Raw genomic sequence first — 24,647 nt, forward strand, 5'->3', positions numbered from 1 at the left:
TTAAAATAAATTTAACATCAGTATTTAAATTATTTAAAGTATTTTCTTAGTTGTATTTCTTTGTTTTGTTGGAATGGCTGAATTAATGGTGGATATTCATGTCTTTAAGATGTATGGTGTAGACTACATAAAAGTGGTAGCCAAACAAAGTAGCAGTCAAACAAAGTGGCATATTGTCCTAGCTACCAGGTTATGGGGTAAAGTTTTATGGATCAGAGATTCCTCTCATTATTGAACTGGGTTTCCTACCAACAGGTTGTGGTGGAATTTTCCAGGCTCCCAGTGGAGAGATTCATTCTCCAAATTACCCCAGTCCTTATAGAAGTAACACTGACTGTTCCTGGGTCATTCGAGTGGAAAGACATCACCGTGTTCTCTTGAACTTCACTGACTTTGACCTTGAACCTCAGGATTCTTGTATTATAGTAAGTAACAGAAATTTCAAGCATTGTGTGGAGTCAAACCTGGGTTAAAAACATTGACATCTGAGCATATTTACCAAATATATTAGTTACCGGTGTTTTCAACATCAAATCATAGGAAACCTACCAATTGGCAACTTAAATATGAAGATGTTTATTTTTTACTTACATACAGGAGATAGAAAATCTCAGGGTTGCTTAGAAACTCAGCTTCTGCTCTACTATTCTTAGTGTATTTATTGCCTTTTCATTTTGTGTTTGTTACCTCATGGTCAAAAAATGGCTGCAGCAGTTCCACACATTTTATATGAGTTCAAACCTGGAGAAAGGGAAAAGAAATAATGTTAGTTGTTTCCATCTTGTATTTTGTTAATCAAGAAAGGAAAATTTGCCCTGACTGGTATGGCTCGGTGGGTTGGACATTGTCCTGCAAACCGAAAGCTCACTTGTTCAATTCCCAGCTGGGGAACATGTCTGGGTTGCAGGCCAGGTCCCCATTTGCGGGCATGAGAAAGGTAACTGACTGATGTTTCTCTACCACATCACTGTTTCTCTTGCTCTCTTTCTCCTTCCCTTCTGCTGTCTCTAAAAATAAATAAATAAAATCTTAAAAAAAAAAAGAAAAGAAAAATTTTCACAGAAGCCCCTTTACATATCTTTGTCCAGAATTGGTTGCAATAGATATTAGGAAAATATATATGGAATGGAGGAATGGATTTATTATAACTTTAATTAATTTTTTAAGCCTTTGGGAGTTCTCACAGGATTCTACTTTTCTTGACATCAGTATCTCTGCTATTTGAACAAATCAGTGTCTGACAGGACAGAACATATTGAGAGACTGGGGTGGAAGAGAAGGGATGTGGCTATTAGTTGATTAGATGACAAAAAGGTTCTGTTACTGCCAAAACTTTAATACATCTCACCTATAATTAATGGTGGATGCTTAATTTATGAGTGAATAAGGTTATATTTTGAGACTTTCTTTTTGGTTTTAATTTGATTATTTTTTAAATAAAGGTTTACCATCTTTTATTTGTATTTTTATAATACTTTATTAAAATGCTAACCTGATTTTCCTAGCTAATGGATATTTCTATTTAAGTTTCCTGACAGATTCTTATGTGAACACCAGCTGGCTAGCTTTCAAGTCAACTCAAGGAAATTTAAAAATTGTTTTACATTTTTCAAAGTAGTTCAGTCCAGTGGCATAATTTTATTATTATTTTACAATATTATTTTACAATATTAAGTCATTAATGTACTTAGAAGTTCAGAGGCTTATGACTACATATGAACATTCTAAGTGAATCTTCAGAATCTAAATTAGCAAAGCATTATGCAAACTTAGGGTTTAGGATATCTACTTTATGTAATGGTAACTCAGACCAATTCTCCTGACAAAGACAACTTAAAAATTTTGGATGATATTTAAAAACATCTTCCTAAGTGGACCAAAGACCTCACAAATAGTGAGAAATTCCGAGTTAACATCAGAGAGAGATGTGAGCCTAGTGCTTGGGACTGCTTTTGTCCACAGTGCTTGTGCCGACCCTGAAGGAGCTGGCAGCACTTCAGAGAGCATCTCAGGGCAGAAGGAGCAAAGTTTCAGCCCAGGGCCTGAGTAGAGGGAGCCGCTGGTAAACTCTCCTGAATTTCGTGTGAATGAATGCAAAACAGCCTTCACAGAAACTGCATCTTAGCTTCAAGCCACCCAGGTGGCCCAAAATCTGAAGCCATAGAATAATGAGAGGAACCCTATACTGCTAATGCATTCAGGTATTGGACATCCAGTCAGAGTAATTTAAAATCTCCTTCAAAGGGAGATAAAAATCATCCTGCACCTCATTTCTACTGATAATTTTCCCTATACAATAGCTTTGATACCCTATCAAAGATATTCAAGTATATGAGAAGACAATAGAGCACAAATGAGATAAAACATTATTTATTAACAGACAATGAAAACAAATACACCGATATGTCAGACACTAAAATTACCAGGCACAAGTGGCTAAGTAACTATAGTCACTAAGCTTAGGGAGGTAAAAGTAAAAAATTTAGCAAGGATTGCAAACTATAAATAAGTGACATTGCAAGAAAAAAGAGAACTAACTGAAAATTTATAACTGGATAAATACAATAAGTGAAATTAAATTCTCAGTAGAACTTTATTTTTGACATATTAGACAAATTGGACAGAGATGAAGATATAAATAGTGAGCTGAAAGATAAATCAAAAGAATCTATCTGACAAAAAACATGGATAAGCAAAAGGATAAAAAATAGAGAGGTTAAGATACATAAAGGACAGATATAAAAGGATATAACATCCATTCAGTTGTAATTCCAGAAGGAAAAGAGAGAAAATGGAGCAGAAGCACTATTTGAAGAGCTAATGATTAAGACTTTTCTGAAACTGATGAAAGACATCATTTTACAGAAACAAGAATTCCAAGGAACCCAAACAGCCAAGCAGAATAAAGAGAAGGATATATTATTTTAAAAAAAATAAAGATAAAGAAAAAATGTTACATTCAGCCAGGGGAGTGGGTGGGTGGGAGAACAGATTACCTTTTAGGAGGTGGAAGACTGAATGTTGACTTTTCAATAGTGATAATTTGGAAGCCAAAAAAGACTATAGGATGGTATTTTCAGTTTGAAGAAAGAAAGTAACTACCAACCAGGAACTCTGTACTTTCCTAAGTAGCCTTTTAAAATGAAGGCAAAATAAAGCCGAGAAGCAGAAGAGGGGTCTTCAAGTCTGAATGGGCCAGGGAACTACCTCATAGTTTTGCCTGTGGTGGGCCTTTCTCCATTACTTGTTCCCTCCCTCTGTATGGTGCCAGGTAAAGCTTCTTGTCTTTGATAAAGTCCATAAACCATAGAATTCAACATACAATGGTGTGTGAGCAAAACAAAGCCCATGTCAAAGGCACACGCAGCATGGATGCATTATTTCCCTCCTGTTGGTCATGAGTAGGGTTTTCCACCTACCTGAGATATAAATACACAGTGTGGCTTTTCTATTCACTGCTGCCATATCTCAGCATGCAGCTGGGCTGGACTTCAACTGCAGCAAGAGAGAACAGATAAGAGGAAGTGAAACCTCAAATACAATCTGGTCATAGGCATGCAGATAAGAAAATCAACCCAAAGACAGGTGCTGGGAGGAGTCCCATCTGGCAGATAAGGTAAAATACAAAAAGTAATAGTCCAAACAAGTTGTTGGAATCAGAGTACAGTATGCACTCTGTGTGCAGTAGTTGGACTTTCCCTGCCCATGGGCAGATGTGGCATTCAGAAGCTGAGGTCACTAAGCACGTGAGTGACACATTGATATACAATGTGAACTACACCAGCCATGTGAGACACCACAGTACCGTGGTTAAGAAATCTAGCTCTGTGGTGTGGTGGACCTGGAACTGAGTCTGAGTTTTTGCCATTTGCTAGCTGTGTTGCCTGGAAGAAAGTTAATTATTCCACTTCAGTTTCCTTAACTGTGAAATGGGGATTGTACCAGTTTGTTGTTGGGATACTTGAGATGATGCAAATGACTTGCCTGTCATACAGAAAGTTGGCAATTTGTGCTAGCCATAATCCTACTGATACTGATGAGGGGACTCTCAGAGGCATGCTGACCTGGCCCTGAAGAGAGGAAGAAGGTGTGAGCTGTGAGGAAGGGCAATGGCCTTAGGAGCCAGGACCTCCCACTTGTGATCCCAGGCCTCACGGTCTTCAGTAAAAGAAGAGTCTACCTGTGATTCTTTGTCATAGCACAGCACCTAGCATTCTGTGTACCCAGGACTCAATAAATTGTAATAATAATCAAGGGAAGGCAAGAATGACTCATTTAGGCCTGGAAGCCAGAGAAGTTTTCACACTGAAGATGACATTAAAGTGGCAGAATTTCCATGGTGGAAATGCAGTTGCGAGGCCTGGAGAGGAAGCCTGAGGGAAAGAATGAGGGAGATCGTGCACAGAGGTGTGAACATGCACAGCCATTTGGGAACAGGAAAGGAGAGTGTGTGCCCAGAGTGTAGCTATGTGTCGGAGAGCATGTGGAGACCAAGGGTCTACAGGAGACATCCAAGTTGGACAAACTCTTTTACGGTCTGTGAAGAATTTGAAGTAATCCTGTAGATAGTATGGGGTTGATGAAAGTTTTCTGTAAAACAGAGGAAAATATACTCAAAGCCACTCTTTATAATGATAGCAGGCAGTTGTTACAACACCATTGGCAGAGGAAGAGAAAAATGCGATAAAGGCTCTTTGGGAAGCTGTGTAGAAACCTCAGGCAGTGGCCTCGGGGATGGAGAGAAAGGCCATGTGGAAAACTCTTTGAGTAGTGCAGTCACCAAAACTTCGAGGCTAATTCTATGGCAGAGGGTGGGCTGGGTGATAAAGGTAGAGGAGGTAAGACTGTTCCCTTGAAGACTAGGTGAATGGTGATGCGGTTAACTAAGTGAGAAAGGAGTAGACTACTGAGGTTGGACACTTGAGTTTGAAGGTCTACACTATGTCCTTTATATAGTTCAACACTTGAATTCAGTGCCCTGGAAGGCATGTGAGCTGGCCATATCCATTTGAGGTTAGTTTCTGTGTAGTCGACTGGTTGTTAATGCCACAGAAGTAGGTGTGGCCATGTATGGGAGTGTTTTGTAAAGACAGAAGAGCCAAGTAAACTCTTTTGGAAACACCACCGTTTTAGGGGCAGATGAAGGAACAGAGGAGAGGGAGTCTAAGGAAGGATATGCAGAGAGATAGATTGAGAACTGGAAGAGAGTGGTAGCATAGACTGAAACAAAGCCACTGGATTTGGTCTTTGATGACCTTGTAAGAACCAGGATGGTGTGTGTCATAGTGGGAGACTTCAGATCACAATGGGTTAGGAGGTGCAGGAGCTTCTTAGCTTTCCCCAGAATTATGGAAGCGATTGATATAGAGGGGAAGTAAGATCAATGGAAAGTTATTTTTTTAATGATGAAAACTTAGGGATTTCAGAAAAGCAAGGTGCTGGTGGAAAAAGAACAACTGAATGTAAGGGGTAGATGGAATGAATAACTGGTGAAGGCATGTTATCAGGGCAAAGACCTAAAGAAGAGACAGATCGGTCCCATAAATTTCATATTTTCAGAACGAGAAACTGAAACACACTCTTATCCATAAGACATTATTGACTTGCAAATTTATTTATATAGAAAATTGCATAAATCATACACAAACTAAACCGTTTTGTTTTTACAATTTGTAAGTTATCCATACCACAAGATAAAGGACGGTGGAAAAGGACTGTTCAGGTAAATCAGGGTAGAAATCTGCTGTGGACGGTTGCCAAGCGGACTCAATTATGGAGATGGCAGGTCGGCAGCAGTTTGGAGCCAGGCAGGCAATGTCCTGGCGGGGCTGGACGCTTGGCTCTGAGTTGCGGTTGGTTGTCCAGGGATTCATGAAGGAAGGTACTGAGGCACCAGCCATCCAGTCTTCAGAGTGAGATGGACACTGGATGTGAAACGCACCTTAACGTCCAATATCTTACACAATACCTCTGCAGTTTGGTTCATACAAAGCCAATCATTCATTCTGGAGACATGTAAGTTAATTTCATGCTCCTGTTGCTTAGACAGAGTCATTAGCAAAGAGAAAAACAGTTAGCTGTCAGTAACGCTGCCAGATAGTGTTTGTGTTCATGGAATTTTTAATAGACCTCAATAGTACTTAATACTGAGGAAAATTGCGCTTGGAGGAAACTAGCCATCGTGGTTTTTTTTTTAACTCCCACAACAATTTGGATTGTCAGAAGTAGAAATATTAATTTTAACAGTCACTATGGTTAATAGTCATGAGCACATAGATACATAGAATGTTAAAGTTGGAAGAGGAGAGATTAGAGATAATTTACTGTCATCTCCTTATTTTTAAAATAAGAAAGCTGATGTCCAGATGGGTCAGCATCGATACCAGGTAGAACTTCATAGCAGGATCAGCATTAAAACACAAGCAAGGCTGAAGTAAGAATAAGTGTTTTGGTAAAATACAAAAATTATAGCCTATGTACCAGGAACTGAATAGCAGAATATTGGGAAAATAGGGAGAGAAAATAAAATTACGGTTACTTTGGAACCATTGTGAATTCTCTTTAAGATGAACCCAATATAAGGAAAAGTGTTAGGATTTCAAATAGGGAGTGGATGGTGTCGGTGCTGTGAAGTAGGGTGATCTGCCTTCCATCCATTCAACCTGTGGTATCAGCTGAGTGCTGGGCACTGCTCGGCACCAGTGTCTGGGCACAGTGCCACCACTTACTCTCTTCATGGCCTGGGGACCTTATGTTGCTCATTTATGAAATTGAGTTCCTGGGGGGCCCAGGCAGGAAGAGAGAAACTAGTGAGGGGGTCCTGTTTGGAGCTGTTTATATGGGTAGGAAGAGGAGAGCAAGGTGAGAGTCGAAGGAACGGACACTAAGGGGCAGGTGATGTCAGCAGTGGGTTCATTCCGAAGGTCACCATCAGACTCACATACACTAAAGCTCTGGTCACCCTGTGAGCCCAAGTCTACCAAGCATCGGGCAAGACAATAACTTTACATTCTACTTGCTATAAAGGAGAGAGCTCTTCTTGTAGTTGGCCTGGTCCCCAGGGGCTTTAAGTAGAGGCAGGGTATCCCCACAGGCAGCCCCAAGCAGACAATTGTTTTCATGGAACAAAAGGAATAATTCAGCCAGTGGAAGAAAGAAATGAACATTTTAAAATGGAACAGTAATACACAACCTCCACCCCTTCCCATGCAACCCACAGCAGCAGTCTTTGTATTTCAAAGACACCCATCTGCACAATGCATGGATTACTAATAGATGCTTGTCTGAATAGAGGAATACATTTTTGCTGTCTCTGCTCCTGCAGTGATCAGTGGGAAATTGCAGATGACACATTTGGGAATGTGCTGTGTAGAGTTCACTCCCCGGCACAATCACTGATGGACAGTCTCCCTCTTTCCAGCCACATGAAAACTTAGATAATATCCCAGAAGTTCATTCTCTAGAATTACATGCTGTTATAATGAAAAAAGAGAGAAACTGCATTTTCTGACTCTTTTGAAATGGTGATGGCATCATGGAGTGCTAATGACAATGTTCGACTTGCACTCAAGTTTCAGCTAATTTGGTAATGTGTTTGCTCCGTGCCTTTAGAGTGGCCAGTTTAATTAACCTCCGGTGCTCTGCTGCCGAATGACACACACATTCTTGTTCAGGCAACAGTGGGACCCACTGGCTAGGCATGACTCTGTATGGTCAGCTCGAAAATGGCTCCATTATGTGTCCTTTCAGGAAGGCTGAGTTTTAAAGTGACCTCTAACTGACAGTTTAATTGCTTAATTAGAGTCTCTCTGCTGAGCCTCAAATTCATGTAGCCTCACAAACTCTTATTGATCTCTGGGAACGCTGCTTGTAGCTCAGTGGGAGAGTGGGGGAGAAATCAGCTCAGCAGCACCAGGGGGCCCCTGGAGACTCTGACCTCTGATTTTAGCATCCTCTTGCTCAGCACAATGGAATGTCTGCCTTGTGAGAATTTGCAAGAAACAGATAAAAGCAAGCAGACCGCAGTCCAGAGCCAGGCTCCAACTTGGAGAAAACATACACTAGGGCTCACCAAGCCTAGTACAAAGGAAGGGCACATGATAAGTAATCGTTTTCTTTTCTGAGCTTGTTGTGCTGATCTAGGAGAAAGAAAGCAAAGTGTCTGGTTTAAACTGAAGAAAGCCAGATGCCCCCACCCCCACCCCAAAGCTGCAGTGTCTGTTGTTACGAACATTATTTGACAATAAGGTACAGGGTGGAACAGGGCAGTTTCCACATTTTGTTTTATTTTTTTAAGACACTACCCATGATGTGTTTCCTTTTAAAACATCAATCATTTCCAAAACAGAGCAAATAGACACAGGAATAATAGGACTCAGTGCTTCAAAGAGATGATGGGAACAATTCCTCTTTAAACATTTGTTTTTTTTACAAATAAATCTAAGACAGAAATTAATCTCTTCCCCTCCACCCCCCATTTCTTCGTCCTTTCCTTCACTCTTCGTTACGGAAAATGTAGTTTCCACTTGATACTTGAAGATGATCTCCTTAACATGTTTAATTTGTGCCCTGGCTGTGTAGGTAATTTCATAAAGCATTGTCCTGATGTGCTGAGGTTGCAGGTTTGATCCCCTGTCAGGGCACATACAAAAATCAACCGATGAATTCTTAAATAAGCAGAATAGCAAATCAGTGTGTGTGTGTGTGTGTGTGTGTCTTCCTTTCTCTAAAATCAATCAATAAAAAATAAATAAAAATAAAGGCATTATTTTCTATTAAAATGAATAAAATTAAGTTGTGACTGACTTTTCTGACCTGCGTAGCCATTTTGCATTCCAGTGCCAGATTAGCCACTAAAAGCCACACCAGTGCTTTGTTCCCACAGCAAAGAGGAACGGAACTGAAGCCGCTCTTCTCAGGTTCGGACACAGGCTTTGTTTTGTTTGGTTTATACGTTGCCTCAGAATCTCCTTCAGTGTCTGTTTATTTGTGAATAAAATGAATTTCTTGGATTTCTTTTATGTTAACATCGGAGTTACTGCTTAGAGCAATTGCAAAGCATTAGCCTTTATAGTCTCCTGAGAAATTTGAAGACTGATTGCGATAATGTAGAACAAAGGAATAAGACTGCCAATGTCCATGAGACGTGTGGCTGTATATTTAACTCAGTATTCAATTTCAGAGGAGCATGGCTGGAAAATATCACTGGCTGAGGAAACTGGTGCTTCCCACTTCCCCACCCCAAAGAAAGGCTGTTAGAATGAGTAATATTTTCATCTCTGTCCTCACATTTATGACTTTAGCAGCTTGGATAACATCCTAAGGGACTCCCCTTGCTATCACTTTGTATTTCCTCTATCTCTGAGCAGTTCGAATTCTGAGATGGGAATTCCATCAGCAGTGACACTACCACATGTAGTGTGTGAAAATATTTTGTGGACTTGCATCCTCAAAATTGACTTTGCACCCCCATGGAAATGATCTTTTTTGTACCCTAAATGTCTTATTCTTCACTGAATTTTTTTACCCTGACAAACTTTAAGGCATCTGAAGCAGTAGACATCTGTTTCCAAAAGGAGTTAAAAGTGGAGTAAAGAGTAAAGAGCATGTGGAAAGCCAGGTTACCCCAGGAGCAGGGGGAGAAAAGAGGCCTTGCTGGACCAGACAGTTTAGACCAGAAAAGTACAGGAGTGATTTATATCTGAATTCAAGTATAGAACTGAGCTTAGAAATTGGGGGTATAAATTTTAGGTTTATTTATTGGTCCCAGACACTGTGCCCTTTGTTGCACTGCCTGCTAAATTAGCTGTGCTGGGAATCCCATGCATGTTCTGTGGGATGGAATGCGTGACAGGTGCCAATGACTCTGAAATCCACAGGGGCCCCAAATAAGAATTTCTAAGATGCCACTTTGGGTGCTTTATTGTAGGGCTGGATAAAAGGGAGGAGCCTTCCATTCCCTACTTCCAGAACTCCCATAATTATCTTTCTAGGAGGCCACAGATATCTTAGCTTCATAGACTCATGGTTAACTCAATATTCTATTCTCAGTGAATGACATAGATTTTATCTTTTCAGCTGGTTTAATGATAATTGATGAGATGTCAGATGGATGGGATCAGATGGATACTGACTAACTCTATGCTACTCAGAGTGTGACTGTGAGCAAGTTAATCATCTTTTCTGCATATCAATCTTACCAATTGAAAAATAAAATTGTAAGAGTGATTGAATTTTTAAAAATGTATTTAAAGCATTTATCACAGTATATGGTACACATAAGTGCTAGCTGCTACTCCTAATTTTTATGTTATTGCAACTACTGCTTCTATCACTACTCAAACTACATGAAAGGCCCTCACCTTTTTAAAAATTGGGAACCTTAGGCACACAGAACTACAGAACTGGATTTGTGATCCTCAGTTCACTGCTAACTATCATCATTAGTTTAGAAATAGATTCATTTTGTTTTATCTTAAAGTATTTTTAATCTTAAAATATACATAATATTTTTCCACACATACCTCAGTATATGATCTCAGTGAATTTTATTACTTTGTAATTTTGTTATTTTGATACCTCCCAGAAGATGCAAAAATGAATTAAGAGGAGAAAAAGTAATAGTACAGAAAACGAAGACAGAAGCATATATTTGTATATATTTATAATTTGCATGAAAACCTCAGCACTGAAGCATTGTCATACTTTGAGGATTGTAACATATGCTGTGTGTTTTTCTTTCAAGTTAAAATAGTTTTTCTTACTCCAGTTTTTGAATAATTTTAACCTGCACATTTAGTTGGTTTATTTTCTCCATGAGCAAGATGAAAGTTAGTAAAACAAGAAGATAGGCAATTCAGTAGAAATGTTTCCCCACCACCTACTCTCCAACAATCTGAGGGAATGTATTCCAGTTTCTAGACATGAAAGCGCAAACATTACAGAGGAAGCTAACGTCTGTTTCCCCGCACTCAGTCATGTGCTTGGGGCTGTAAGTAATGACTTGCAGGAAGGTGACCACAAGTCACTCAGTCAGCTGGGGTTTGGGTCACAGAGGAGGGCTGTCGGCTGAAGTGCTTTGTACTGCATCCTTGTTGGTCCCTTGCTCTCCGGTTCTCAAGCAGAGCATCAGGGATTGCTTGTCTTTATGTAGCTCAATTGTTTAAAGTATTGGTATGCCCAGCTTTCCTTTTGTACCGCATTTTATGTTTTTGAAAGAACAACGCACTGCACAGTGGCAGTCATTTGGAGACTGAACTGGTGAGGGCACAAACTTAGGCAGGGGGAACTTCATGCTGCTGCAGTGACTTTGGCAAGAAGTGATGCGTTCCCACACCAAGACATCAAGAGGAGGCCCTGCAGGGCAGGTGGTGGGAAGGCATCCAAGATACATCAGAGGGTGAATTGACAGAACACAGGATCCATTGGACTGGGGATAAGGGAGAGATCTAAAATGGCTTAGCAACTGGGTACGTGCTTCTGGCATTTCCTGAGGCAAGAAATGAAAGTAATGAAGGAATTAGGGGAGAAGGAAGGAAATGACTTCAGTTTGAGATGTTTACTTTCAAGGTTTATGGGGCCATACAAGCCATGCTATTGGATATATGAGCCTGGAGCTTGGAGAGAGGTCTGTTGCAGTTGTAGATATTGGCCAATGAACAAATATCTTGCAGATCTTAAAGCAGAAGCATATCCATGTGATTTGATACATTCCTGTCAGACAGCAAAAGGCTAGATTAAGTAACATTAATACCCATCTGGCTGAGATACTGCAGTACTGTTACATGAATTGCAGATTGTCATGTCTGTATATGTGATCATTTACATATCTGGTTGGCTAAACATTTAAACATTTTAAGTATATATGTTATTTAAAATTTGCAAATGCTCATATTACATTTTTAAAGTACAGAAAAGAATAAGAAATTAATGCCATCCATAATTTGGCAATACAGAGACAAACTATCAAAAGTTTGGCTTATTTCCTATACAAACACATACATGTAAACATTTACATGCACATTTATGTATATGCAAACACAGATGGTTTGGGTGATACTGCACATCATGTTGTATCATGCCTTTTAACTTAGCATTATTTAATGCATTTCTTCTTAAAAAATATTATCTTTGGCTGTATAATCAATTATATAAACATACCAGAATTCAGTTAGCCATTAGCTTATTATTTGCCATTTAGATAAACATCTAGGCTTTTTCTTCTGATTATAAAAATGCTATGAAGAGCATATTTATATGTGAATCTTAGTCTACATTTTCTATTATTTCCTCTATATAAATTCTCTTTTCTCTATTGAAAACTCTATTATGAAATATTTTAAGTACACAGAAAAGTCCAGCTTACATAATGCATGTAAAGTATGTAAGGAACGAAGACACCCCACTGTCTGGGCTTGCCAAATATTAATATTTTGCTGTATTTGCATGAAGTTCTTTTTTACCAAAGGAAAGAAATTGCTAAGAGGACAGTGCAGCCCTACCTGAGGCCCACACTGACACGGTTCCCCTGCTCCATCCCGGAGGGAGCCAAGAGAATGGGGGCTTATGATTCTCATGGCTATTTTTGCATTAAAATATAGTCAGTACACAATAATATGTTAGTTTCAGGTGTAAAACACAGTTATTTTACATTTTAGGCCTCATGATATGTTTGCTACAATAAGTCTAGTTACCATCTGTCACCATACAAGGTTATTGTGTTACCAACCACATTCCCTGGGCCATGCACTACATCCCCATGGCATTTATTTTATACCTTTTTTCACCCATTCTTCTGTTGTCCTTCCCTCTGGCGACTGTCAGCTTGTTCTCTGTATCTGTGACTTTAGTTCTGTTTTGTTTTTCTTCAGGTTCCACATATAAGTGAAATAATACAGTACTTGTCTTTCTTTCTGACTCATTTCACTTAGCATAGTACCCTTTAGATACATCCATGTTGTCACAAATGGTAAGATTTCATTCTTTTTTACTTTTTATTTCTGAATAATATTCCATTATATCTATTGCCTAATAATATATATATATCTCACTTCTTTATCTATCTATTGATGAATACCTAGGTTGTTTCGGTATCTCGTCTATTGTGAATGATGCTGCAATGAGCACTGGGGTGCATATATCTTTTCAAATTTGCACTTTTGTTTTCTTTGGACAATTCCCAGAAGTGGAATTACTGGGTCATATGGTAATTTCATATTTATTTTTTGAGAAACCCCTGTATTATTTTTCATAGTGGCTACACTGTTTATACTCTTACTAATAGTGCATATGGGTTTTTTCCTCCATATTCTTGCCAATGCTTGTTATTTGTTGACTTTTTGATAATAGACATTCTATTAGCAAAGGAGACTCAGCAGTCTGGGAAACCTATCATCCCCATAATGTTTTCAGGAATTCTTATATGGAGAAGTGAAGAGAAAGGGGAGGTGGTCACTCAGATTTCCCTTTATTGCCACTGTTAAAATTTGAACTCATCTGTCTCTTGCTTCTTGTGGCCATTTCTTTTTTCCCTGCCTTTTATTAACAGAAAGTTAGAATTTACACCCCTTTTATTTATTTTTCCAAAATACCACTCTCTTGAGACTCTTTTGCATAGTTGATTTTCATTAAATATTTTAGGTACTGGTAGGTGGTTGTGCAAAAAGCAGCATAATAGTTGAATGAAAATGTTTTATTAGACTTGTTTCATTGTTAATTTCTTCCTCAATACCACATTTCATGCCCCTCATATTAGTTATCTATTGCTACATAACAAATTATCCCCAAACTAAATAGCTTAAAACAGCAGCATTTATAGTTTCTGTGTCAGGAATCCAAGTGTGGCCCACCTGAGTCTTCCCTAGCTCACTCACAGGGTTTTTGGCAGGATTCAATTCCCTGCAGATAATGCTGACTGGGGGCCTCCCTCCCTCAGCTCCTGGCCATGCTGGCCTCTTGGAGGGCATCTCATACCACAGAGCTTGCTTCATCCAAGCAAGCAATGGGGAGTAGAAGAGAGAGTGCCAGCAGGAGGGAGAGTTTCATAACCTAATCATGGAAGTGGCATCCTATTACTTTCGTTTGCAATCTATTTATTGGAAGCCAAGTCACTGGGCCCATTCCACATGCCAGGGAGGAGATTACATGAGGGCATGAATCATTGGAGCCAAGTCAGAAGCTGCAACTCCCACAGTCCCAGCTGAGTAATCTCCATGGATTGTGTCTCCTGCTCAGGCTCCTACTTCATCCACATTACTGGAAAAACCTTCACCCTTGAGACTGTCTCTGTTTGCCTCCATAGATTTCCAGTTCTCTCCCTCCAAAGCTTTATTCATTTCTTAAATAGCAATTTAGCTAGCCTTCTGTTTCACTTTAATAGTAGAGGCTAATATCTGTTAAGTACAAACAGTGTGCTAGGAACTATGCTAAGCATTTTATATCTTTTAACTCATTTAATTCTGATGAACAATATGAGGTATGTACTCATGTCCATCCCATTTTCAGATTAGGAAGCTGGAAGATAGTGAGGAGAGAAATTTGTCTACAATAATATAAAAATAAACATAAAAAATATAAATAATAAAATAAAAAATAAAAATAAATTTATCTCACATTCTCTGAGAGTCTGTGAAGGTGTTTTGCTAAATGAAGACATTTTCTCTCTAATTCTGGCATCAGCTTTTAAATAATGCATACTCTATCTATAGAACAGAATGAAGAAATGAGAATTCAAGAAAATGAGAGGGGCTTAGGAACCTCTGGCACAACTTTAAACATTTCAACATCTGAATCATGGTGGTGCCAGAATGAGAAGAGGAAGAGCAAGAAATTGAAAACTTATTTGAAAAAATAATGAAGGAGAACTTCCCCAAATTGGTGAAGGAAATAGACATGCACGTTCAAGAAGCTCAGAGAGTCCCAAAGAGTAAGACCCAAGGAGGAACACACCAAGACACATCATAATTAAATTACCCAAGATTAAGGACAAGGAGAGAACCTTAAAAGCAGCAAGAAAAAAGGAGACAGTTACCTACAAAAGAGTTCCCACAAGACTGTCAGCTGATTTCTCAAAAGAAACCTTATAGGCAAGAAGGGGTTGCAAGGAAGTATTCAAAGTCATGAAAGGCAAGGACCTACATTTAAGATGACTCTATCCAGCAAAGCTTTCATTTAGAATTGAAAGGCAGATAAAGTGCTTCCCAGAAAAGGTCAAGTTAAAGGAGTTCATCATCACGAAGCCCTTATTATATGAAATGTTAAAGGGACTTATGTAAGAAAAAGAAGAAGATCAAAACTGTGGACAGTAGAATGACAATAAACTCATAACTACCAACAACTGAACCTAAAAAACAAAAATAAAAACAAACTAAACAAACAGCTAGAACAGGAACAGAATCACAGAAATTGAGATCACATGGAGGGTTATCAGCAGGAAGGGGGAGCATGGGGGAAAAGGTACAGGGAATAAGAAGCATAAATGGTAGGTACAAAACAGACAGGGGGAGGTTAAGAATGGTATGGGAAATGGAGAAGCCAAAGAACTTATATGTGTGACCCATGGACATGAACTAAGGGGTGGGGGAATGCTGGAGGCGGTGTGCAGGGTAGAGGAGGATAAAGGGGAGAAGCAAATGTGACAACTGTAATAGCATAATCAGTAAAATATACTTAAAAATTCTGGCATCAGCTGGTGAATAATGCATACTGTAAAATAATGCATATTTTTGTCGTCATTAAGTGTATAGCAAGGTAAGGTGTTCCTTTTACTTAGCTCCTTTATTTTCTCAAATCACCAGTTTTCAGTGCTCTGACTGTAGGCTTCTATAAATCTCTTCAGAGGGGGATACTAGTCTCTTAAGTGGTTTTCGTCCCCATATCACTTTATGCTGGAGATGACATGTGCACTTTAGAAAAGGGCTGACGTTTACTCAAATCTCCTTAAGATTTTAAAGCATCAGTGTTAAAATTCATAAATGATTGGCTTAGTTTTAAATTCTGGCCAGAGCTTAGGGCAGCAATTTTCAACATTTCTCATCTCATGACACATAGAAAGTAATTACTAAATTCCTGTATCACACAAAAATACATATTATTTTTTTTATCTCACCAAAAAATAGGTACAATTTTGATTCATTCACACTGTACAGCTATCATTGTGCTGGCTGTTGTCATTTTTTGTTTATTTGACAGTCTAAAGGAAAAGAGGTCAGTGCCCCTGACTGAATTGTCAGGTACTGAACATTTGAAAAATTCTTGTGGCACAGTGGTTGACGATCATCGGCTTAGGGTATGGAGGGCTCCTGACAGCACGATAAATGTCATGTATTCTGAATACTCTGGGCCTCAGGGACTGGTCTGCTGTCCTCCACCCACCTTCTGCCTTTCATGTCCTCTCACAGCGGGCAACAGGCTGGTGCAGTCAGTGAGAAGGCACCTGGGAGCGGCCTGTGAGGCCTGGCTTGTGCCCTGTGGTTGGACCCCCTCCGCTGCCCTTTGGGGCCCGAATGTAGAAAGTCTTCCCAGAAAGCAGCCCCAACTGACCTCTTTCCCACTGTGAATAGCCTCTTATACCCACTGTTGTACCTGCTATGCATTCATACGCTTTAACCCATGAGACAGGGGAGAGTGTTTTCCTCAATCTTATCCTCTGTTCTTAGAGGCCACAGATCTTATATGTTATTCACTTACTTATTTGAACATCAGACTTTTGTTGTTTGTGGCATGGAACGTTCTCTTCTTTTGCAAAGGCTCCTATTTTTGATACTGTGAATGTGTATGCTGGTATCGGGAAATTTCACAGAACTCTGGATCTTTTTGAAGACACCAACATTTTTTTGTAGAAATTAGGTTACCATGTAATTAGATCTGCCCATTTTCAGAGCCCCTATAATTATAACTCCCAGGGGCGGTGGCCACTTTTTCTTTTGTGGATTCAACTTTGAAATTTTATTTTACTAGCATCAGACCAGAAAATCACTTCCCAGGCCTAGAGAACTCTTGGAAGTAGACTTAAGTAAAAATTATATATCTGTAAGTCATATGAATATGTTATATGGGTAGCCAATAGTAATATGTTTTGCTAGCTCTATGTTGGGCACTAAATGGAAGTAAGGGAAAGTGCATATTGATAATTTTCTTGAATTTAGAATTTTTAATAAATAGGAACAAGGTTTCCCATTTTTTCTTTCTTGCATTTTTTTCTTATAATTAAAAAATTAAACTTAAATTGATTTGATATTAAAAGTGTTACCAACACTTTGAAATAAAAGACTTGTTATTCCAAACTGTTAAAAAAATCAATCATCTTCTTGTAACCTGTGGTGTTGTACTTTTATATAATAACAATTAGGTATATATAACTTAATAGCTCTCAAAAGCATTTCAAAGAGAAATAATATGATATAACATCAAATTTGGAGAAAGAGCCCTGTCTAGTGGCTCAGTTAGTTGGAGCATTGTCCCACATACCAAAAAGTTGCAGGTTTGACTCCTGGTCACGGCACGTGTGATATGAGAGGCAACTAATTGATGTTTTTCTCAGTGTTTTTTTTTCACTCTCCCTCCCTCTCTCTCTAAAAAAATGAATAAATATATCATCAAGAGAGGATTTAAGAGGAAAAGAACTTGGAAAAAGAATTGAGTTCCTGACCCTTGCATCACTAGCTCTCATTGTCACTAGCTTCCACAGGGTCAAGACAATACTTTAATAGCTAGCACATTGTTAAGTCTCTGTTTATTTAAAAGAAAAGTCATGTGGTGATGAGTACTAAGTTAGGATGTTTGTGATAGTGCTTGTACAATTCTTGGTCAATTAGGGTGCCATTGGTATATACTTTTGATTCAGGGACGTTTGGAAACCTTCTAACTTGGATCCATTCCCTATGAAGAAAAGCTTAAGCCATGCGAATTTCAACAGAGGTCCTGCAACTCCAGGGTCTGTAGAAGATGGGGGTGGGGGCTGGAAAACATATAGACCCCTGGAAGATATGCTGCTCCCTAAGGATCCCCAGGCACTGGCTCATTCATGTGACTTTCTGAAGTTTCCAGCCTTAACTTTTTACCTCACTGCTTTCATTCATTCATTTGTTCATCCATCCATCCATCCATCCATTTATTTGCCTTAAGGGGATTGCAATCATTCATAGAAAAAAAAGATAATTTTTAAAGGACAAGGAATAATGTCCATTTACTCACTAGAGCTCTGAATTTAGGGAGAAAGAAAGGAGACTGGTGAGAGTCCTCTGAATGAGTGTGTTGTTGCTGCTTGGTGGGGGTGTCTGTAAACCTCACAGAACCCCAGTGTTCCACTAGAGTTTAAGAAATGTTGTTCAAAACAAACAAACAAGTCACCTTAAGAGGAGCAAGTAGTCTTGCTCAAGTAGTCTCGACCAAGAATCATTGGTGTGTTGCCAGACCTTGTAACCCCCAGCGCTCCAGAAGGTAGTCTCTGAGGCAAGGTAGTATTAATATAACATTATTGAAATCACAGATTGTTATAGGTATAACCTTAGGAAAGTAGAAAACCAAGAGTAGAGAAAAGAAGTCTTTAATTACATCAGTGATGGTAATATTTGAAAGTAGGGTGAAGTGTAAATGTCATAAGATATTTTGTAATGATGTTTCATATGTTATTTCAACTACTATTTAGTGTCCAACATGTTCCAAAAAAAGCAGTCATACTAGATGGAAAGTATATTTTGAATTGGTTAAGAAAATGTAATTTAGAGTTTAATCCATCTTTAAATGTTGAATAAAAATTAGTTTTAATGTTTTATTTATTGGATATATAGATTTAAAATTTGCACATCAAGTAAAAAAAGAAAAAGTAAAAAAAAGAATTGCTGTTTCAGAACCACAGTTATTTAAAAATTATCACTGTAAAATCTTTAGCCTCTTGTGAGTTAAAAATTATCTTATGTTTGATTCATGTACTCGTATGAATTCAACTGAGAATAGCCTGCCAATTGTACTCATGCTAAAGAGAACGCAGATGATAACCATCACTAGATAGTTAAAGTCATTGGCATGGCCCTTCCTTGTATTAAATCCCTGAACTTTATATTTTTTCCAAGACTTTCCTATTAGATGTAAATGATAATTTATTTTGAATGAAACAGTATATTTTAATCCCCCTGTGGTGGATGGCCAGTTTATGCACCTCTTCTGCTTACCTTGCATTGGACACAACGAGAGTTTCAATCTGCACTCTGGAACTTTGCTGTCAGTTTCAGTGTCACCTGCTCCCTCTCAGGAGTTGTGTGACTTGGCCACAATACTTAGGCTCTTTGTGCATCAGTTGTCCTCTTGTTAAAAATGGAGGGATTCTTGGGAGGGAAAAAATGGGCTAATGTATGTGAAGGGCTGAATCCAGTTCCTGGCACATAGTAAGCACTTAATGAATAGTTGCTATTGTTATAATCACCCAAAGAAAAAGAACTCATTTACCACTGGTTTGCACAGAAGAGCATTCAAAATTTCACTTGGACACACAGAGTTCCAAGAAAATGAGCAAGCTTCAATTTCTCAAACCAATACAGCAATTTTGAGTGCACGTAATGTAAATTCTATCCCATTGGTAAGTATGGGAGGTCACCTCGTCCCAGGATCATACATACTGAGCAGACACGGAGACCAATCTATTTTCTTACTTTTTGAGGTAATTTTCTAAATGAAACTCACATCACTATATCATTTTAATGAATCTTGCCATTTCTCTTGCTTCTTGAGCACGATCCTCTGAAGACAAAAAGTACTAGCAAATGTTGGTTTTCTGAAAATGAATGTTACTTATCATTAGTTTTCATTGATTTGCTCCTGTATTCATTCTTACATCAAACATTTTCAGTACATGTTGTGGGTTTGGCCTATGACATGACTGCAGTGGAGTCGGAGGAGGAAGGAGGTCTGTCAAAGCGATGGTCTTAATAAAGACATCCAGAGCTCTAATAGTGGTTTTGTCAGAGATGCTCCTACTGAAATCACTGGTGTGTCCCTAGAAATGGCCCCAGACACTCCCGTGGAACTGTGTGACATGACAACAAAATAAAGCACTCAATCTGGCAAATGTGTGGTTTTCCACTAGCTCACCCACGTGCAGATAGTCCATGGATGTTAAGTGTAAATTTCTGGACCATTACACCATTATTTTCTCTACTGTCTCTCTTTGTAGGCATACGATGGTTTAAGCCCCACAACTGCCCGCCTTGCCCGTGTGTGTGGAAGACAGCAGCTGACTAACCCCATCACCTCTTCAGGGAGCAGCCTCTTTGTGAGATTTCAGTCTGGCCCTTCTAGACAGAGCAAGGGCTTCCGAGCTCATTTCCAGCAAAGTAGGTACCGGGTGGGTCTCTTAGAGGTGCGGGCCTTCTGTCCTTAAGGGCCTCTCCTGGTGCTACACTAAAGGGAAACCTAGCCTTAGAAATTGGTCCCAGCTCTCTACTTATTACACAACAACTTAAATATTAAAACCGAGGAACTATCATTTGTAATTATTCCAATGATCGATCCATTCATTTTACCATTGTCTAACTTGGTGCTAACTTCCTTCCAAAGTCTATATAGCTCTCAAACAAGTTTTCAGAATAATACTTAAAAGTAGCTTTAATACTAGAGATATGACTTTTTAAAAAATGTCTATCCAAATTCATTTATCCATATATAAATTACCTAGTGTTTAACCGAGGTTATATGCCAAAAGGAAATATGCCTCTATAAATTACAAGACTTGCTTGTAATGTGTTATAGAGTCAGATTCTAACCCTCGAGGCAGGGGTTGCCCACAATTCTGAATCCTACCATTGTCTGCCCGTCAAGATTGTTTTCTGTTGTTTTTTTTAAATCACCACTTTCTAGGTCTTCCTCCTAGACCTTTATACCCATTGGCTATTATCTGGTAATTTTTAGACATGAACCCCTTGTCCCACTGTCGGAGACAGGCCCAGAACAGGAAGGGTTGTTGGTCAGTTTTAACAGGCCTCTGATTTTTATTCAGATGTCCTTGTCCTTTCAAATAAGTTTAGTTTGCTTATCCGTTTGTCTGTTTCAGTGCCCTTGCTTGCATTCTATTGTAAAAGAGCTCTGGCTAGGGATAGTTTCTGGACTGAGGTCTCCCAAAGACACACTGCACACTTTGGAGCCAGACGGACTGCATAAATCAATCACTCTGTGTGCTTTTAAAGAAAGAAAAGTTTCTGAACACATTTTTCCCATTTAATTAATTGCTTATGCTTTGCTTTAGAGTTAAAAAAAAAAAGTCCCCAATACTCTTCCCCATCTTTCTTTAAAGTCCATTCAAAAGCCTCGCTCTGATCATGCCTTTGAAAGTGGCACTATCCATCCCGGCACCACACGGCCTAGGGAGTGGAGCCCGAGCTCCTCCACACGTTACCCAAGGGCCCAGGTACCTGCCCTGATCTTTTATTCAGTGTCACCTCCAACATCCCCCAAGTGCCACATGCTTCAGCCAAGCCTGGGTACATGCAATCTGTTCCGCCCTCTGATTTTTGCTCAGGCTGCCTTCCCCAAAACGACCTCCTTCACCCCCAATTCCCCTTTATTTTTTTGAATGATTTTTTAAAAAGATTTTATTTATTTATTTTTAGAGAGGGAAGGGAGGGAGAAAGAGAGAGAGAGAGAGAGAGAGAGAAACATCAATGTGGGGTTGCTGGGGGCCGTGCCCTGCAACCCAAGCATGTGCCCTGACTGGGAATCGAACCTGCAACACTTTGGTTCGCAGCCCACACTCAATCCACTGAGCTACGCCAGCCAGGGACCCAACTCCCCTTTAATACCGTCTCTTCCATGAGACTCCTTTTACACTTTGGCTGGCAGCAGATTCGCCCCTCCTGTATTTCCCTAGAGTTGTGCGCTTCTCTGATAATCTCTTGGTAAAGTCTTGCTCAATTGTATATTGATTTCTCTAGAAAAAATTGTTCATAAACAGATTATTTCTATACATATAATTTATGAGAAGGCAGAGTAAGTGAATCAATGCTGGAGTTTTGTTGTAGTGATTCAGTCAATTCATAGCCATTTAATCTGTTGTTCTGTGTCACTCCTCACTTCCTGTAATTGAAGAATATTGTTATAAATGTGAAGTGCATTCCCATTTTCTCATGGTTTATGTGCAGCTTCCTTGGCAGATTACTTCCTTGGCCTGAATTTCGGAAATAAGAAAAAAGCAATTATGTTTTCATTCATCAAATAATGGTTGTGCATAGTAAGTGGACATCAAAAGTATATAACATGTGTGTGTTTGTGTGTTCCTCAGTCTGCGGAGGCTATATCCTCACCAACTCACTGGGCACAATATCCTCTCCATTGTTCCCTGCCAAGTATCCACACAATCAGAACTGCAGCTGGATAATTCAGGCTCAGCCTCCGTGTAAGTAACAAAAATAAAGAAGAAAGGGAATCCAGGATGGAGGTGCCTGTGGGAAAATCTGTCTGTGACTAATGTTCTTATCTCCTCCAAGGGAACAATTGATGGCCTTCCTCTTTTTTATTTATTTATTTTTTTTGGAAGTCCCAGTTCCTGCTATGCTCAAGAACAAGCATTTCCTAACTGGATAGGGGAGTTATTTTACCTTGTATTCTTAATTTAAAGTTTGTTTTAAGTTTCAAGGCCTAACAAAGGGAGAAAAACAAACCAACCCTATAACCTTGCTACATTAACAAGCATGTGAGATTGGAGGTAAGCAAAAATAATTGATAAATAAATAGTTTTTGACACATATGCCCCAAAACAGTTGCTAAATGAATAAATAAATAAGAACCATAGACTAGAAATTAGTGCCATGATTTTGGGTAGAATGCCATAAGTGTATGGATCTTATAAAACCTGGTCTCTCCTATGGTGCATGTATTAAAAAAAATCTCAGCATGGACCTGGAAGAAACATTTAATGAGCACTTACGTTATGTTGTTATTGAAATCCTAGAATCTTATTTTCTGCCCTGGTAATAATCTGGTGGTAAGGATTGCTGTTGACATTTTACAGACTACAAACCTGAAGAGACCCCGAAGGACTAAAGCAAAGTGACCGCAAAGAAGGTGGCCCCAGGGCTGTTATGAATCTTGTTTCAGATGAGCCCTGCCTTTCAGGTTTCCTTCAGGCTTTCAGGAAAAATTTATGATTTCAGACATAATGTGAGAAAGGCATTAAGGTCTCGATTCCAATCTATAATTAATGACTTATGTGATAATATGGAAGTCACTGAAGCTAATGAGGCCCCATTAGGTAATCTAAAAAATGACGTTTGGCTTAAATATTCTGCAATGCTGTTCCTAGGGATGTTAAGAGTTAGAAAATGGGTATGTGTACTGACATGCATATGATTTGGAGGTTGGCGATATAGTCCTTAGCCAATTGCAGCCTGGAGCATGGATCCCTGAAGTGAGTTGCCAGCTTTCTAGAAACTGAACCGTAACTTAGGTAAAGAGGCCCCACCACCACCCCTAGAACCAGCTGTTCTGCACCTGGGGATAATTTATAATGAGCTGTAAAGCATTTAGATGAAAGATCTCATTGGTTCAAAGGCAGCAACAAGGACAAACTCTATTTTGAAGACTAGGGACCCTGGAAGACATACCCTGGTACTTGCTGTTGAGCAAGTAATTCAAAGCTTTCTTTCTTTTTTTTTTTAGATTTTATTTATTTATTTTTAGAGAGGGAAGGGAGGGAGAGAGAGAGAGAGAGAGAGAGAGAGAGAGAGAGAGAGAGAGAGAGAGAGAGAGAGAGAGAGAGAGAGAAACATCAATGTGTGGTTGCTGGGGGTCATGGCCTACAACCCAGACATGTACCCTGACTGGGAATCGAACCTGCGACACTTTGGTTCACAGCCCGCACTCAATCCACTGAGCTACGCCAGCCAGGGCCAAAGCTTTCTTTCTATTTATTTATTTAATTATTTTGGGGGGGGGTATTTTTTTTCATTGCCTTTATCTCCCTTATACTCTCCTCCTCCCCGCTTCCCCAGTCACCTCACTGTTGTCAAAGCTTTCTTCATAAATGACTCTGAAACCTGAGGGCCCTGGGCTTAAAAGAAAACTGACAGTGCTCGGTAAGATATGTGTGGCAGGGAGAAAAGAGTGTCTTATTTACAAGCATACATAAAGAACCATGATTTAAGAAACTATTCTGTTGAGAAAACTACTTAGGAGAAGAACATAGTTATGGCTGATCGAACAATGTGTAAAGACTATCTATTCCAGTAAACTGTTCCCCATAGTCAATGGGATAAAACTACCCATGAGTCCTCATCTTTGCTAGTGTTTCAGATCCTGTAGGCATTTTCAAACGTGTGGCCTCTGTTACTCTTCAGAGGACACCTTCCAGCAGGACAGTCGTTGCTTTCCTCCTCATCCCCTCAGCCCCTGTGCAAATCTGCCCATTCATTGCTCCCTGCTGGAGAACCCACGTGTGAAATCATGAGAGGCAAAATTTCTCTCCCTGTATGTTTTGTTGGCCAGGACTTTATTAAACAGACTTTTCTTTTTCCTTACAGTCAATCACGTCACCCTCTCTTTCACCCACTTTGGACTTGAAAGCAGCACGACATGTACTGAGGACTTTTTAGAAATTTTGGATGGCAATTATGATGATGCACCCATCCGAGGTACTGTGGCTGGTGCTCTCTCGTCTATCTGTG

The 24,647-nt window shown here is 39.3% G+C and overlaps 1 protein-coding gene across 1 annotated transcript in view; it reads left to right on the forward strand.

The window, feature by feature from the left end:
- CUBN (cubilin) overlaps positions 1 to 24,647 on the forward strand; it is a 251,860-nt gene that overhangs the window by 113,822 nt on the left and 113,391 nt on the right. The window contains exons 31-34 of the mRNA XM_045858052.1: positions 256 to 425; positions 20,168 to 20,327; positions 22,268 to 22,381; positions 24,504 to 24,614. Coding sequence (XP_045714008.1) covers positions 256 to 425; positions 20,168 to 20,327; positions 22,268 to 22,381; positions 24,504 to 24,614 — 555 coding nt within the window. The remainder of the gene's footprint in view (positions 1 to 255; positions 426 to 20,167; positions 20,328 to 22,267; positions 22,382 to 24,503; positions 24,615 to 24,647) is intronic.

Source organism: Phyllostomus hastatus, unplaced genomic scaffold (genome assembly GCF_019186645.2).
Source record: "Phyllostomus hastatus isolate PE091 unplaced genomic scaffold, TTU_PhHast_1.1 phas_scaffold_1674, whole genome shotgun sequence".
Lineage (NCBI taxonomy): Eukaryota > Metazoa > Chordata > Mammalia > Chiroptera > Phyllostomidae > Phyllostomus > Phyllostomus hastatus.